At 35.4% G+C, this 15,782-nt stretch overlaps 1 protein-coding gene across 3 annotated transcripts; it reads left to right on the top strand.

The window, feature by feature from the left end:
• Positions 1–206: 206 nt before the first annotated feature.
• Positions 207–7,299, top strand: LOC147065290 (uncharacterized). 3 transcript variants are annotated; one of them, XM_085956414.1, is made up of 8 exons: positions 207–418; positions 493–628; positions 2,884–3,000; positions 3,373–3,793; positions 3,900–3,991; positions 5,658–5,746; positions 6,530–6,918; positions 7,108–7,295. In XM_085956414.1, the coding sequence occupies exons 1-7, from the start codon at positions 269–271 to the stop codon at positions 6,872–6,874; spliced, it is 1,350 nt and encodes a 449-aa protein (XP_085812540.1). In that variant the 5' UTR covers positions 207–268; the 3' UTR covers positions 6,875–6,918; positions 7,108–7,295. The 3 variants fall into 3 exon arrangements, with proteins under 3 accessions (XP_085812540.1, XP_085812541.1, XP_085812542.1); XM_085956415.1 differs by having other exon boundaries at positions 6,530–7,299; XM_085956416.1 differs by lacking the exon at positions 207–418 and having other exon boundaries at positions 438–628; positions 6,530–7,299.
• The last annotated feature ends 8,483 nt before the right edge of the window (positions 7,300–15,782 follow it).

Raw genomic sequence — 15,782 nt, 5'->3', positions numbered from 1 at the left:
ATTATTTTTTACAAGAACAAAGAACAAAGATCAAAGATAAATTTTGTATTTTTAACTAAAAAAATTAATGCAATCGAGATTGGTCTGTTTCTTCCAAAGAGATTGAAGAAGAAGAAATTGAAGGCAATACTGCAACATGGGAAATTCTTAAAATTATTTCTGGCAAGTAGCAACATTGAATTGTTTCTATTTTGACAGTCCACTTTGACGTTTCGGGAATCGAATTTTAAAAGATGTTCAGGGGGTCGGGTGTCCTACAACCAAATTGATGAATAAATATATCAGCGAAATGAATGACGTTTGTCGTATATGTTTAGAAATAGGGGCATCTGTTCCTCTATTTCGCCCGGTAGTGTCAGTTATGGATGACAAGCCATTGGATATGTTTAACAAACTAATGATTTGTACATCAGTTCAGGTACAACCATTTCCATGACATTTTCGTTTACTATTTATTACTTCAACGTGTTATCATTCAAACAATTTCTTTAGGTTTCTGATGTTGATACGATGCCAAAAGTATTATGTGTAACCTGCGCCGAGAGGCTAAATGATGCTTACAGATTGAGAGAACAAGCTCAAAAGAGTGATGCAGAATTAAGACATCGATTACGCCTCGTCAAAATTGGTAATAGTTGCATTCCATTATTTTTTTATAACTTGTGTGATCATGCACGGTGCACGGCTGATTTCAATCTGACATCTATAGCGTACTGAGTCTATCTGTAAATTAAGTAGTTGTGATTGGCCATTTCATTTGCATTGGCATTTTCAAATAAACTAGGCCAGGGTTTCCCAAACTATGTTCCGCGGAGCACCAGTGTTCCATTGAACCTGAATAGGTGTTCCGCGACCATTTCGAAAGGTTTTATACACTGCAACACATTTAAAGATCTTCTACTAAGTAGAAGTAAAATAATTAAAGAATCTACTTCATATTGAAAGGCGAGTGATAATCAATCTCCACTGATGTTTATGACGTCAAGTATCTAGATAGGTCATGGCTCCCACAAGGGAGGGAGGGGGGGCTGACAGACTAGCCTGGGGGCCTGTGCTTATGAGGGGCCTGGCGTGAGAGATCGACCAGCCAAGTGAGATAAACACACATCACAAACATGCATTAATAGTAAGCGTTACTAACTAACTAAGTATAGCGCTGTTTCACTTCAAGCATACTTTAATAATATATGGTTTTGCCATACTTACAATTTTTGATTATTTTCGATAATTGACATGTCCATAATTGTGCATATCAACATAAAAGTGGGTGTATTAGAAATACAAAAAATCGCTAAAAATACCCTTAATTTTACCTCGAACACCGTTTGGAATATGCAACTGTAGATCGTCACATTGCCTTTAACCTTAGCGATAAGTAGGGGCCCGCCAAAGATCCTAGCCTGGGGGCCCGCTCCGGGATGTGGGGGCCATGATCTAGGTACAGACGGAGGACCATCTTTTCTCACCGTGCGCATGAAAAAGATGGGGTATATTGTTTTTAACTGACCGGCTTACAAGTCTTATCAGTTTAACGACAGTTGCCAAAATTGGCAGAACGGTTAACTGCGCTAATAAATAACCTACAAAATAAACTAAGTGTTCCGTTAAAATTTCCGGGTTTGCGAAGTGTTCCATTGCAGAAAAAGTTTGGGAAACCCTGACCTAATGAGTGGGCATGCAGTGGAATTGCACGAAGTTGGGAAAAAAAACCAAGGCGAAAACGTGTTATTTGTTTTTCCAATGCATATGCTCACTTCATCCGTATTATATTTAATTTATGCGTATCATGCTTTGTAAGAGCTGGGGATTCTGTGTTCCGTTCATTAGAAAAGAGGACTGACATTGTTAATCTTGGGTTGGATTTTAGGCTGGACTAGGACATTTAGAAGAATTTATCTTTCGTTTTGGCTTGGTTTATTTACAAAATGATATTTTATTCAGCACTAAATAGAAAATTACCACACATGTTGCGGGATGTTTGTTGTTTGATGTTCAAATTAAAGTTTTAAGCGCCGGATAGACACTCATGCTGTACCAAAAGCTTACCTGCATAAACCGGTTTGTATAAGGAAGCCCATGTGTATGGACAAGAAAACTGTAGCTCACGCAAACCGAAAAGCGCTTTATACCGCGCAGGCAAGGCGCATAACAGCGGTAATTGTATAACCCTCACACCTGTTGCAGAGTCTGATAAACAGCTGCATATGCAACATTTCAATTCACCAGTGTTTAAACAACGTGAAAAATAAGGATGCAGTTTAAAATCGCAAAAAGAGTACATGTCCATTGAAAAGAGGACTTACAGTAAAGTTATAAAAGCTCACAATGACTCCTAAACATAGACGTATTATTAATCGACGGAGAGTGTGAAAAATAAAATGACAACAGTTTGTCCTAAAGTTTAGTCTGCCAGAATCATAACAGAACAATTTTTTTCTTTCGTAATTGAGTAACAGAGAAAAATGAACTCTATCTGCATTGTAATAAGGGTAAATTTTCAGTTTAGATTTGTATAATATCGAGGGAGATAGATGCATGTAAGAATTCATCATACTGCATACATACATTCACTATAGACGACAAAAACACTGATTTGTAATATCAAATATCAAACTCATAGGTTGCAGGTAAGTTTTTTCCGTCTCCTGTAAAGCTATTTTGTCACTTACGAGGTGTTGTTTGTTAACCCTCGACATGTCATTATGGTTTTTTTTCTCGCTCGCGTCTGTATCCTAACGGCCAGATGTTCATTTTATAAATACATAATATCGTATGTATTTAAAACTATTTTTTGATGATTTTTTTTATGACTATTTTTAGGTGGTGATTGATGACTTTGACTCTACTGTGATGAAGATTTCACATTTCATTTTTTTGTTACAGAAGTGCCCATTGTAACTCATCCGGGTATAATTACAAATGAAAGAATTACTGTAAAAGAACTCAATATTTCAAAGGAAGATGACGAGGATACAAACGAATCTGACTTTGATCATGCTGGTTTGTAAAACAATGATTTTCTTACTTGTGGTGTTCTTCATGTTCATGTTCAAACACAAGGTTTTTCTCCATGTGTATCTAAGTGCAGTATTATTTTTTTTATGGTTCATAATGTAAGACGCCACGCCACGTAGGCGGGAGCGGTAAAGTGTTTTCTGTTATTATTTTTTAACATCATGGAATTGTCCAGGGTGCTTCGGCTCATATTTTGATTACATTTGCACTAAGTGGTATTCACAATTTAAGACTGATATATCAAAAGTAATATGTACATATTTATGTTTTATTTCTTATTTAGAAAATATCTTGACCATGTCAAATTTTAATTTTCATTAATTTGTTTATTATTTTTCATTTCATTAATTCTTTTAGGGGTGAATGATATTTTTGAAGATGAGAAATTTCCCGTGAACAATGAATTGGATTGTAAATTTCAACCATATCTCAAAGATACAATCGAAAAGATATCGAAAAGTCGAACGGAAACATCTTTGATGGTTGGCAATGTAAAAATCACTAAAATATCAAAGAACATTCCAAAGCAGTCTCCGCTGAAGAAATTGATAAAAAAAAAATCCAGAAATAAAATCTGCACGAATGGTAAATATTCCGTCAACATCCCAATTATATGTGAAGGTTTTTCAATGTCAGACGTCGAATCGGAGGTGGAATATGTAAAAAAAAAAGAGAAAATTCTGACGCCTAAGAGCTATGAATGCAAATCGTGCTGGGAAGTTTTTACTACATCTCGTTCATATAAAACGCATCGGAGGGAACATCATCCAAAACCCAAGTGAGTAATTGTGATCAAATTCAAACTTTGATTTATAAAATTAATATCGGTCTACATTTAGGTACCTACTATTATTCTAATGCCGTAATAATTTTGTAATTTTTAGAAGAGTGCGTGAAAAGAAGCATATGTGTGATATATGCGGCAAGACTTTTATTGGCCGTTTTGGACTTGTGACGCACACGCGCTTCCACACAGGTTTGTTTCATACTCATTCACCAGATCAGTCAAATAAGCATTAGAGGCTTCTAATTATACTGTACTTGTACGGTAGTAAATTCAACTTAAATATGACAACTCACTATTGTCGGGCCCTCCTTTCAAGGGCAGGTACCTACTGCTTTCCTTCTGAATATTGCATTGGGAATACGTATCACAGTACCGTTTTGCCGCTTCCTCGGGCCTTTCAGGGTTAGTAGGGCAGGTGGGGTGCCCGCGTTTTGTGTAATTTTTCACCTTTCTCTAGAAAGTTCGCTGATGGTTTCGACAAAGAATTATCGTTCGGTACCAATGGTATATTTTTTTCTGGACACTGTAATGGACACAGAATAATTATAATTTTGTTTTATAGATATTTTCGACATGTATTTTAAGATGTGCTATCGGCCGCTATTGACGACTATCGAGGGTAGTTTATCATGTTTTTGTGTTGAGGTATTATAAATGTTACAATAAGTTAAGCGTCTAAACAGTCAAAACTGTCTATCTCGCTCTAAAAGTTAGCACAGCCAAGAGAGGTGCTGTTAAAACATAGCACTTATTGTAACAATTACAACTAACTTATTTTAAAAATTATAATACCTCAATACAAAAATATGAAAAACTACCCCTGATAGCCGCCGATAGCAGTCTTGTGTATAGAATAGATGCACTGATTATGTTTAGGTGTCTGATGTGGTATTTGGGCATTAATAATAAAATTATAGGGTGTAGATTTGGTATTAATCATCATCATCATCAGGGGCGCGACAACCCGGTGTGGGTCCTGGCCCCCTCCAACAGTTTCCTCCACCTGTCCCTATCCAGTGGTGTGGCCGCTTTCCAATTTGGTACCCCTAGAATACAGCAGTCACTGGCAGCTCCATCTAACCAGCGAATCTTTGGCCTCCCTCTTCTTCTACGTCCTATTGGATTGCTGGACATCACTCTCTTTGCCGGTTCATTGTCATTCATACGGTGCACATGACCTAGCCATCGCAGTCTCCCAATCTTAATTGATTGAACTGCGCTGCAGTCTTCGTACAGCCCGTAGAGCTCAGCATTATATCTTCTCCTCCAATTGGTGCCATCCCTGATCGGTCCATATATACGGCGGAAAATTTTTCTTTCAAAGATGTTCAGGGCTCGTTCATTTCGCAGAGTTAATGTCCAGGTTTCCGATGCGTAGGTGAGCACTGGCTTTACAAGTGTCTTGTAAAGAGTGCTTTTAGTTCGGCGAGATAGTAAGCGGGACTTAAAATGTCTTAACAGACCAAAGTAGCATTTATTCGCATTATAGGGTGTAGATTTGGTATTAATATGTAACAATAATACAATTTTATTAGTATAGTTAGTATCATTTATAATCCGATGCACTATTATAGTCGGAGTAATCATTTGAACTAAACAGGCTGAGTTTAATTATATAGAATTTATTAAAATGTGCCACTATTTACGCAGTGCCCAAAAACAAACCAATGTAGGCTCACACCCCAGTCACGATAACGCTGAGGATTACTGCAGCAAACCCCAATGCTCTAAATTTTGTAACCTAGTGACTTGAAGTAACGTAGGTAACCACACTTTACACAGGTTACAACACTTAAGTAGGTACTACATTTAAGATCTTCCGCTTTTGTGTGAAAATGTTTTTTTTTCATTGCAGGTGAAAGACCATTTGTTTGTAAATATTGTGGAAAAGGATTTGCGCGGGTTAGCAACATGGATATACACGTGTCAGCTATACATCTCAAGGTAATCATTAAATTTTTTTTTTTTATATAAGATGATCTGAAACTACACTATCTGGGTTCAGCAATACTCTGAGCAGAGTTGCAGAAAATGTTTGCATTTCCATCTCGTCCCACAACACATGTAAACCATGGGTTCTCAACCTTTTTCTAATAGCGACACACCACAGATGTGACATCTACCATTACGACACACCTGCATAATTATTTTTTTATTGACCATGTTCAATCCTAATAAGAATATATGGACCTCCACAGAGCGGAGGTTTGTATTAACAGATTTTTGTTTTTACGAGAAATGGATGGTAGCCACTTGCTCCACCTATTGGGTACATACTCTGACTCCAAAGACAAATTGAAAAATAATATGTGTATTTGCCAGATCCAGGATTCGAACTTCGATAGGCTGACGCGTAAGTCATTCGGGTATTGTGGTCATAATAAGCATCCTAAAATATTTAAAAAATCAGTCAATTTCATGAAGTGAATTTTGTTTTTGTGGTTTTATTTTCGTGGCTTTTTTTCCTTTTGAACAAAACGTTTTTATTTTTTTACTATTGCTCTTCCATTGAATGGAATTTGGAAACACCTCGGAGAATGTTCTTGTCATAATTTGCATGAGTCGTAGACAGATTGATAGCTCAATGGATAAGAGGACTCACCTGAACAGGTAAAGATGTAAATTTGAATCCCAGTCTGTCTCCTAATTTTTTTTTAGTATTTTTTCTGTTAATCGTAAATTTTTGTTTTTGAGATTTTTGAAAGATGCATTTTTATGGTGTTACAGTTGAGACCATTCCAATGCGAGCAGTGCCCGAGTCGTTTTGCCGTCTTGTCAAGTTTCCGCGAGCACACGCGGAGCCACGACGCGGTACGCCCTTACCCCTGCTCCTACTGCGACAAGAGCTTTGTGAAACGCTTCTCCCTCACCAGACACCTGTTCACGCACACCAAGGAGAGACCCTACGTCTGCAAGGTCTGCGAAAGCACCTACGTGCAGAGCAACGACTTGAAGGCGCATGTCAAGAGGAGTCACGCCGGTGTGTCGACGGAAAAATTATCAGATTATTGCATCAAACAGATGGTCAGCCCTCATAATCAGATGCAGCCCTCGGTTGAGATGTCGGATTGATGTCTTTTAACCACTAATTTATTACACTTAGGGACGATCCAGACGTAGAAGAAGAGGGAGGCCAAAGATTCGTTGGTTAGATGGAGCTGCCAGTGACTGCCGTATTCTGGGGGTACCAAATTGGAAAGCGGCCACACTGGATAGGGACAGGTGGAGGGAGCTATTGGAGGAGGCCAGGACCCACGCCGGGTTGTCGCGCCCCTGATGATGATGATGATAGGGACGATCCAAAGCTGTAAAAATAATATTATTATAGTCATTGAAAATTAAAATACATTGTCATGGCCTCTACGTGCAGTAGAAGTAAGACTTCTTTGATACATGTGTGTTGATGACAAACGGCTCTAACGAATTTTGCTATAACATATAAAATTTAAATACAAAATATATTAATTTTTATTCAATAATTTCCATCGATTCAGTCTAAAAATAAAAAAATAAATGCGTTGAACGTGGGATGGATTTTGTTCAATCGCACCATAATAGGAATTGAATTGTGAAAATGTAACATTTTGAAGGGAATGCATTAACCATTCCTATTTATATTTCCTTTACAAAAGCCCATGTGATCTTGTCGTATCACTTATTTCATATTGCATCACTCACAGCTTGCCGCAGGAATGAAATATAAAGAAAATATCGACTGCTTAAGTCTTTTAGTACTAAAGACGCGCTAGGCACGTAACCATTAGTTGGCCATTAGATATAATTCGCATGATATTTAAATGTGATAATTTATTAGTAATTATCTGGTCAGCAGTGAATGTCTTCATCTGCAAAACCACGATGGCCGCGTGGCTTAAGCGTCGTGGGTCCCAGGTACGAATCCGGGATCTGGCAAGTACACATATTGTTTTTCAATTTGTCTATGAGTCACAGTATGGACCTAATAGGTTGAGCAAGTGGCTGACATCCATTTTTCGTAACAAACTTCCACACTATGGAGGCCCATATGATCGTATTAAGATCGGACATGGTCGAAAAAAAAAATCTGCATACCGGCGAACTCCATTTGGGTAAATTGTTCAGAAAGGAGAAAAAACAATAATTTAAGTATTGAGCGGAATTTAACAATTCCAAAAATACACTTGGAAATAATTTTTTTTACAAATAAGCTGGACTATGAATTAATACACTATTTTAGCTTCCCTTTTATATATAAAGAAAATTTATATAAAGAGCGGAGATGTTCTATTTACGATATTGGAAATTTGGCACCCGAAGTTGGCTGTTTTGTGTGAAGAACGATGACGCATTTATTTGACGTTTAGGAGTTTCAAATTTTGTGTCAGCATAGAAAACATGCTTTATAATAAAATGCCATCAAAATCTCATTTTTGGTCAAAAGTGCAGTTGGCTTGTTTGTAGATTAAGCAGTCGATATGTGAATCCCCATGCCCCATGCCGTTTTCCAATGCGCAGTAGGCTCTTTGCACAATAGTTAGACGATGAGTTACGATGAGAACGAATAAGAGATTGAGTATTTCTTTGTGTTGTTTAATTTGCACCACCTCAGTGTCATCAGCCAAATCTAATACGTTTACTCAAGTTAAAGAATGACATTGGGAGAGTGCAGTACATCATAGCCTACTTGAAATTGGACATGCCTCGTTTATGATAACTATAGCACCATATAATCATTCTTGATTGAAATTGATTCAAATATCTTGCGAATTCGCATAAATGGTCGTTACGGATCTCACAGTTGATGCTCATGGATCATTATTAATTTTTAATTAAATTTCTTGAACAAAAATTCAACCAGTCTCTTTCAAGCTGAGGTGTTCCCTCGATAGCAGTAGCGAATGGTGGGGGTTATCTGTTAAGATCCGCCATAAATAGTGCACATTAAACTTTGTTAGTCATACGTATTTATTTTTATTGAACTAAGACTACAATTTACAGATGGTGTTGGTTAGTTTTTAAAAATCAATTAAACCCTGCCTAAACCAAACCATAATAATTTTGGTGTACTTTGGGCAATATGACAAAATTGTGCACACTCTTTCATTCATACATATTACACATATTGTTGGTTCATTTTTTTAAATTCATGAAGCCCTACCTCCAAACTAATAGATAAAAAATATTATTCCATCTATAAAATATCCAAAGTTATGTACGATTTAATTGCACAATTTTAGATATTTTATAGATAGACGAGTATTTTTTGACTATTATCTACGGTTGAGCTTTTGTGGACTGTAATTTTGAAGGATGCTTGTGGATTCCGAATCTGGGGGGGGGGGGGAAACAGGATGCCAGGCACTGACCTTTGATGTTGAGAGAGCTGGCATACGCTGGAAATGGTCCCGGGTCATGCACTCACGCACTAGTAGGTAAATAGTTTTGGAGTGTCACTCTCACTGTTACACTCGGATTAATATGAATGATCAGACACCCTGTGCCTGTAACACGGCTTAAATAGATGTTCTGATTTACTGAGCTTGTACGGAGACTCGTATTGAGTTCTTGCTTTAACGATGGCTACACTGTAGCAAGTTGACAATGTCGTTGTCTACTAATAGCTCACTGTCATTAAATCACAGTCTGCTGATGACCCGTGATTGTTAAGTGCCTGGATGACAATAATAATAGAGATGGTGGGTGTGACATATTTTTGCGGGTTTATTGATGGGATTAGAATCAGCCGGCCCAACCAATCTATTATGGCTTGGTTTTTGCAGAGTTTAATTGAATTTTAAAAACTAACCAACACTATCTATAAATTGTAGTCTTATTTCAATGAAAACAAATACGTATGACTGACAAAGTTTAGTGTGCACTATTTATGGCAGATCTTAACAGCCTACCTCCACCCCTCACCACTGCTCGATAGTATACACAAGCAAGCATAATGAATGAATCAGATAATGTGAGCATTTGGCCAATTTGGTGAAATATTATGTATGGTGAAAATTGTCTGTCTGTTTTCAAAAACACATTGGGCTGCACAAATTGTGTTACATATTCATTTGTTTTGTTTCGTTTTATACTTATTTATTATATTCAAATCGAATCGGACACTTCCTCGCATATCATGCTGTTCCGTGATACTTGGTGAAATTTCATGATGAATTTTGTTCTCACATTGTTTTTCATCAGATGACGGGGGCCAAAGAAGTTTTTTTTTTAAATATCGGTATGAAATGCGATTCGATTATCAGTCATATTGATGTTAGTTACAGTTGGTTTATCTGTGGTGTGAAGAATTTTTAGATTAAAATAAATAATAATAATGTCATGTAATAGTCATGAACACAGAACAGATTAATAAATAGAATTCCGATAGTCTATTTTCCAACACACTACATTTTGACGCAGGGTTTTGAATGTGTGAGTGTCCTACAAAAATTACCCATGCATTATAGACGTCAATAGTGTGTGTTGCAACCTTCAATACACCAATATTAAATGAGCGTCAATGCATAAACCGAGAGTAGTTGTCAGTATTCGACGTATGATATATTCTTGACACATGTTTAAGTTTATCCTGTATTGTTCCAGGCTCGAGATCGGTTGCCCACTTCTCCACACCTGTTAGGTATTTCTGAGTTCCCATGTCATAAATTTTGCATGTCACTGTAACTCAATGAACTTTAATATATATTTATATAATTAATAATTTATTAAAGAAAACAATCATAACGAGAACCTAAAATCAAAAAGTCAGACCAACTAAAATAAATCTACAATTTAGAATCACTTTTCAAAGTTGAAGCCCTAAAAAGAAAAACTACAACAGGGCAATGTCTAATGGCTAAACTGCCACGCTTCCTCCAGGTACCTAAAATGAAAATTAATCATTTCCCCCACCACAAGAACCATGGGATTAGTCAGGGACAAGTCGATTAGAAATCAATAGAGCCGATTGTGAAGCCCGAGTGTATAGTGGAATATAATAAGAACATGGGTTCAATGGATCATAGTGACAAGGTTATTTCCTCTGTTCATAAAGACAATCAAATGGTACAAAAATGTTTTATTTCACTTGATTGTCACGTTGTTCTTTATTGTTTTTAAATATAAATTCTGTATACCTTTCGGGCTGCTATAATGTTGAGTTATATGTATGTATTTAGTCATATTCAATTGTAGTGTGATAGCTAAGATTAGCAAGGTCAATTTTTGTTTTAGGCGAAATTCATCTATATCATGCTTTCATCCAATCCAATATCTAAGTAAACTGAATGGATTGATACCTACCTCTACTGTGGACCATTGAATACAGTTTTGAATATAGTTTATAATAGGAATATGTATTATTATATTGTCTCTATTAAGATAGAACATTAATTCTGTGTACCTGCATACACACATTGTTACAAATTAGATTTGATTAAGGTGAATGTTGTCTCCCAGAGGTACCTAGCGGAAAAATATGATACTAACAATTTATTGATTATGTTCACTTGTATTTTTATTTACCTATATGTGCTTTCGTTAAAGGATCTAATTTTATTACATGTGAGTGGACAGTTATCCAACTCGGCCAAGCGGCGGATGTTTGTTTGTTTAACTTTTCATGACATATTATGTTTTTTTTCAATGTATACTTCTTTTGGCGCGTTTGGGAAAACAGATCAGAGTGTATTTTTGGCGTGTGACGAAGTTGCGCGCGCGGATTTAACACATAATTTATTATTTCGGTCTCAAAGTACATGCGCATGCGCATAGTGTCATTTAGTTAGTCATTCAATACAACCAAGTAAAGAGCATGTGTTGTAAACATAACCAATATTGTGTCATAAAAATATATATGTATATAAACAAATTTCTGGAGACTAACATTGTACACTGTTAATTTATATTTATAAAACTTTATTTATATAGTGTATATTTATTTTTCATTGTAAAGATTGTGTATTAAGATTTGAGGCTATATTTATGTAAGTATTATTTATGAGTAAAATTATATATCAATAAATAAATAAATTTTGGTTGGTAAATAATTTAAATTTATCATGCGCACCTCTGAATCGATTGTAACCGCTGTATAGCAAAGATGAGTTTTGGTCCAATACAATAATTAAATTACAATAATTATCATATGCTATATGAGACACAGATGAATCGCGTACGTTTTCATCAACCTAATCCACTGTAATATTAATAGACTCGGGTAACGGCTTATTTTGTTACGCCAAAGAAGTATAACTTCTAACGCGTACATAAGTACACACACCAATTTTTTTTTCTTTATTTACAGTTTCATGTACCTACCTACTACAGTGCGACTTTTATATCATTTCTTCTATGTCACAATGCGGTGGGTGATTAACACAAAAACCTATCTACAAAAAAACACTTTTTTTAGTTGAGTATGCAGAATTGTTCACTATAATCAGGTCTATCTGTAACATAAAGACGTATCTCCATATATACTATGAGTAAGAAAATAATCTGAAACGTATCTCATAATTTAATCGAAAAAAATTAACACAGAAACGTATCACCTGATACATTTTTGTGTTTATGGATTTTTTCTGACAGTCTGGAAACACACAAACGTATCGCCTTGTTTTTCAACTGTCAAACAGTTTCATTTTGAAGGCATTTTACATGGTTTATTCTCAAGAAAATACTACAAATAAAAAGACAATATTTGGTAACTCAAAAAGGATGATATCCCATTTTTTATAAATAATGAACAATGTGAACAACAAAGAATCTCTAAAAACTTTTCACTGTGCCTATTGAAAGGGAAAAAATCATTCCGATGCATAAAAAAAACTATATACATATATATAAGTACTAAAAACATACTAGTTTTGCTAAAAAGTTTAATCTTGAAAAAAACTTATTTTTTCCACTCATTAAAATTTGCTAATTTGTAGATAAGTTTTTATATTAGGTAAATAACAAACTGCAAAGATAATTTGAAAATTTATTGGTAACACGAAAACGTAAGTGGGTCGACTTTTTTTAAAACAGTATTTTTTAAAATATAGATTATCAAAGTTAAATTTATTTTTCAATTGATTTAGAAGAAAAATGATTATACTTGAAGAATTTGAAAATTTCATCTTTCTATCATTCTTAGTTTTGTTAAAAAAACTTCTTGAAACAAAAAAAAGTTTATTTTGCCTCTCCTAAAAAATCGACTTTTTGTAGATAGGTTTTTGTGTTAATCACACATCGAATGGTGCATGCGCTGATACGTAGAAGTGTGAATGTAAGTAGTGACTATGTCACATGCTCTTTGTTTGTTGACTTGTCATATCAGGTACTCCTGTAATTTTTTTTTCCGTTTCTCCTGCACACAGTACTTCTACATTCGAAATAATGCTCTTTGTACAAGGCCTGAACAAAAACGATGCATGAGTGCGAGTGAGAAAGTATTCGGCACCCTTACAATCTCTGCGACACGCGCTAGAGTAAGATAAAAGGTCTACATATCTGTGAGCTAGTTTCCAAAAGTATCGCCATCAAATCGGGGTGAAACGCTTCACATAGCGTCGATAACTTGCTAGCTCGAGTTGCTAAAATTGATATTTTTTGTGTTAAACATAAAGTCAATGGTAAATATTTTTAGTTAATTAAGTAGAAAAGATGGTTCTGTGTGTTTTCTTAAAATGTGGTAGCCGTACTGATAAGCAAGAAGATGGTATTACGTTTCATAGGTAAATTGATACATGTTCGTGATAATTTATTTGTATTTTATTATATATTTTAATATCAGTGACCTAGTGTTTCTTTAAAATAACTTAAATTATGGATATCTTTACCTAATGGTTGCATTTTGACCGCTTAAAAATACTATATAACGTAAAAAAATAGAAAATTATATTTTAATTCTGAGCGTTTAGTGCGAGCACTTTGGGCGAGCACTAGCGAAATGGTCTATGGTCTCGAACATTATTGTATACGAATGCGTTCGCTCGCCCACAAACCAAACGCAAGGCACGCGGCTTCATTTAGCAATGCAACGGGTGGCGTCTAGATGTATCTATAGTCTAAGTCTTTGTATGCTTTTCGCATAGGCATTTTAATGTCAATAAAACTCCACGCGATATCGGACACACACTGAATTATGGGTGTGGGGGAATGTAGTAGCATTGTATAAAAGTCACACTGCAAAAATAATATTGTTAAAAAAATTAAATTCAGGCAAAGTTTCGGTAAAATATACATTTTTAATTTTTATTTTATTTTTAATGTTTATAGATACCTACCTATGTATTGATTAATTAAAGTACCTACCTACATACTTTAAAATGTACATAATCAACAAATTGTATTAAATTGTAAGCTCTGATTTGCCAAGTGTCAATGGTAGGTGGGGTTTGTTTTAACTGGCAACCAATGCCTGTATTAAATTTTAGTCTATTTTTATGAAGATGAATAAATAAACGTTTCTAAAGTGTTTTTATTTATTTTTATCACCTTTCCCATACAAGACTGTAACCATGCAAAAGTGCATTTCTCACCATAACAGTTGTTTGTGGAACTTACTGTCTGCAGTGATGATCACACGATTTGTTGGCAGAATCTGTGCAGGATGAGCATTGTTGCAGTGTCGATTTCTAAATGTCGATATACATATATAATTATAATATATTACCAGTGAAGGCTAAATGCATGTTTATAAGTACAATATATAGCAGGGGTAGCCACACTTTCTTTTCTAGGATCGACTAGTTGATAAAATTATTTATGGCGATTGACTGATATCACTTGTAATTATATCATGCGAGAACAATAAAAACCCAATTTTTATAATTCATATATGTATTTATGTATTTTGAAAGTAGATATTTTATACATATAAAAAATAGCGATACGAAAAAATCGAATTAACGAGATTAATATAATTATTATGTATTTCACTTCTAAAAAAAATAATTACACATTAACTGTAATTTCGACATAGTTACACAATTCACCTGTATATCGAATATTAGAAATCTTAAAATTATTTTTTTATTTTCATCTGAAACTTTGCATTGGATATTTTCAGCAATTTTGTCGTATTCTATGTGATATGGAGTTACCGCTAGACGTAAGCACGCAGTCAAATTATCATTAGTCAATCGTGAGCAATGCTTCGTTTTGATTGCATTCATTGAAGAAAAAGCCGATTGGCACAATTATGTAGAACCAAAAAGCAAGTTAAATATGATGCAACTTCCAAAGATGTGGATATTTGTTTTCACGAATTAGGCTCCAAAAAATCTGCGTTTATACTGTCATTAAATGGGAACGACATAAATGTAGCAACATCTAATTTAGAGAAATCCTTAAATCTCACATTAAACTTCGTTAGCAACGTTGATATGTGATTGAAATATTGACTAACCATTATATTTTGCATATCTCGGACATACGCTCGGACCTCATATTATCAAAAATTTTAAAATCACATTCCTTTAATTGATATTCATACAGTGAAAGTTTGGTTTGAAATGTATTCACTGCACAAATCAATTAATGACTTTTTTAGTAGTTTTAGTTTTAGAGTAGGTTTGATTCGTTTGAACAAGAAATAGTACAATATATATTATTATGTCAGCGATCGACCAAAAATACCTTTGCGATCGACGCACTGACCATCCCTGAATATAGTAGTGACACCCCGGAAGTCCGGGTAGGGAGGGGAGTCGGGGCCGCACGGCCGATCCGACCTCAGAGCTCGACTCGCCGGTCAACCGGGCGTCAATGAGGCCCTCGTAGCGTGCCGTCGGCAGAACGCGGGAGACACACGACCAGCTTCCACCCTTCGACTAGCTCAGAATAGTTCAAGGCGGTCAATAGTAGCTGGTTTTTAGTCCGGTAGAGCACGTTCAGTGCACGGTAGGTCTTGACAGTTGGGGGTAAATGCAGGATTGACGGGATGGAAAAATGATGAACGCACGTTGTTCGTAGCACCAATCGTTGCCGAAAGTTTTATTACCTAATTAGTTAGGTT

Source organism: Rhyacophila brunnea, unplaced genomic scaffold (genome assembly GCF_057557595.1).
Source record: "Rhyacophila brunnea isolate RB1 unplaced genomic scaffold, BYU_Rbru_1.0 scaffold_6, whole genome shotgun sequence".
Taxonomy (NCBI): domain Eukaryota; kingdom Metazoa; phylum Arthropoda; class Insecta; order Trichoptera; family Rhyacophilidae; genus Rhyacophila; species Rhyacophila brunnea.
The sequence above is the reverse complement of the archived record's forward strand: the minus strand, read 5'-3'. Positions and strand labels throughout refer to the sequence as shown.

Excerpts from the sequence above, each read along its gene's own strand:
- LOC147065290 (XM_085956415.1), top strand. The coding sequence starts at position 269 with ATGAATAAATATATCAGCGAAATGAATGACGTTTGTCGTATATGTTTA. Across the intron at positions 3,794-3,899 it reads GAACATCATCCAAAACCCAA|AAGAGTGCGTGAAAAGAAGC; the intron begins GTGAGTAATTGT and ends TGTAATTTTTAG. Across the intron at positions 5,747-6,529 it reads TGTCAGCTATACATCTCAAG|TTGAGACCATTCCAATGCGA; the intron begins GTAATCATTAAA and ends ATGGTGTTACAG.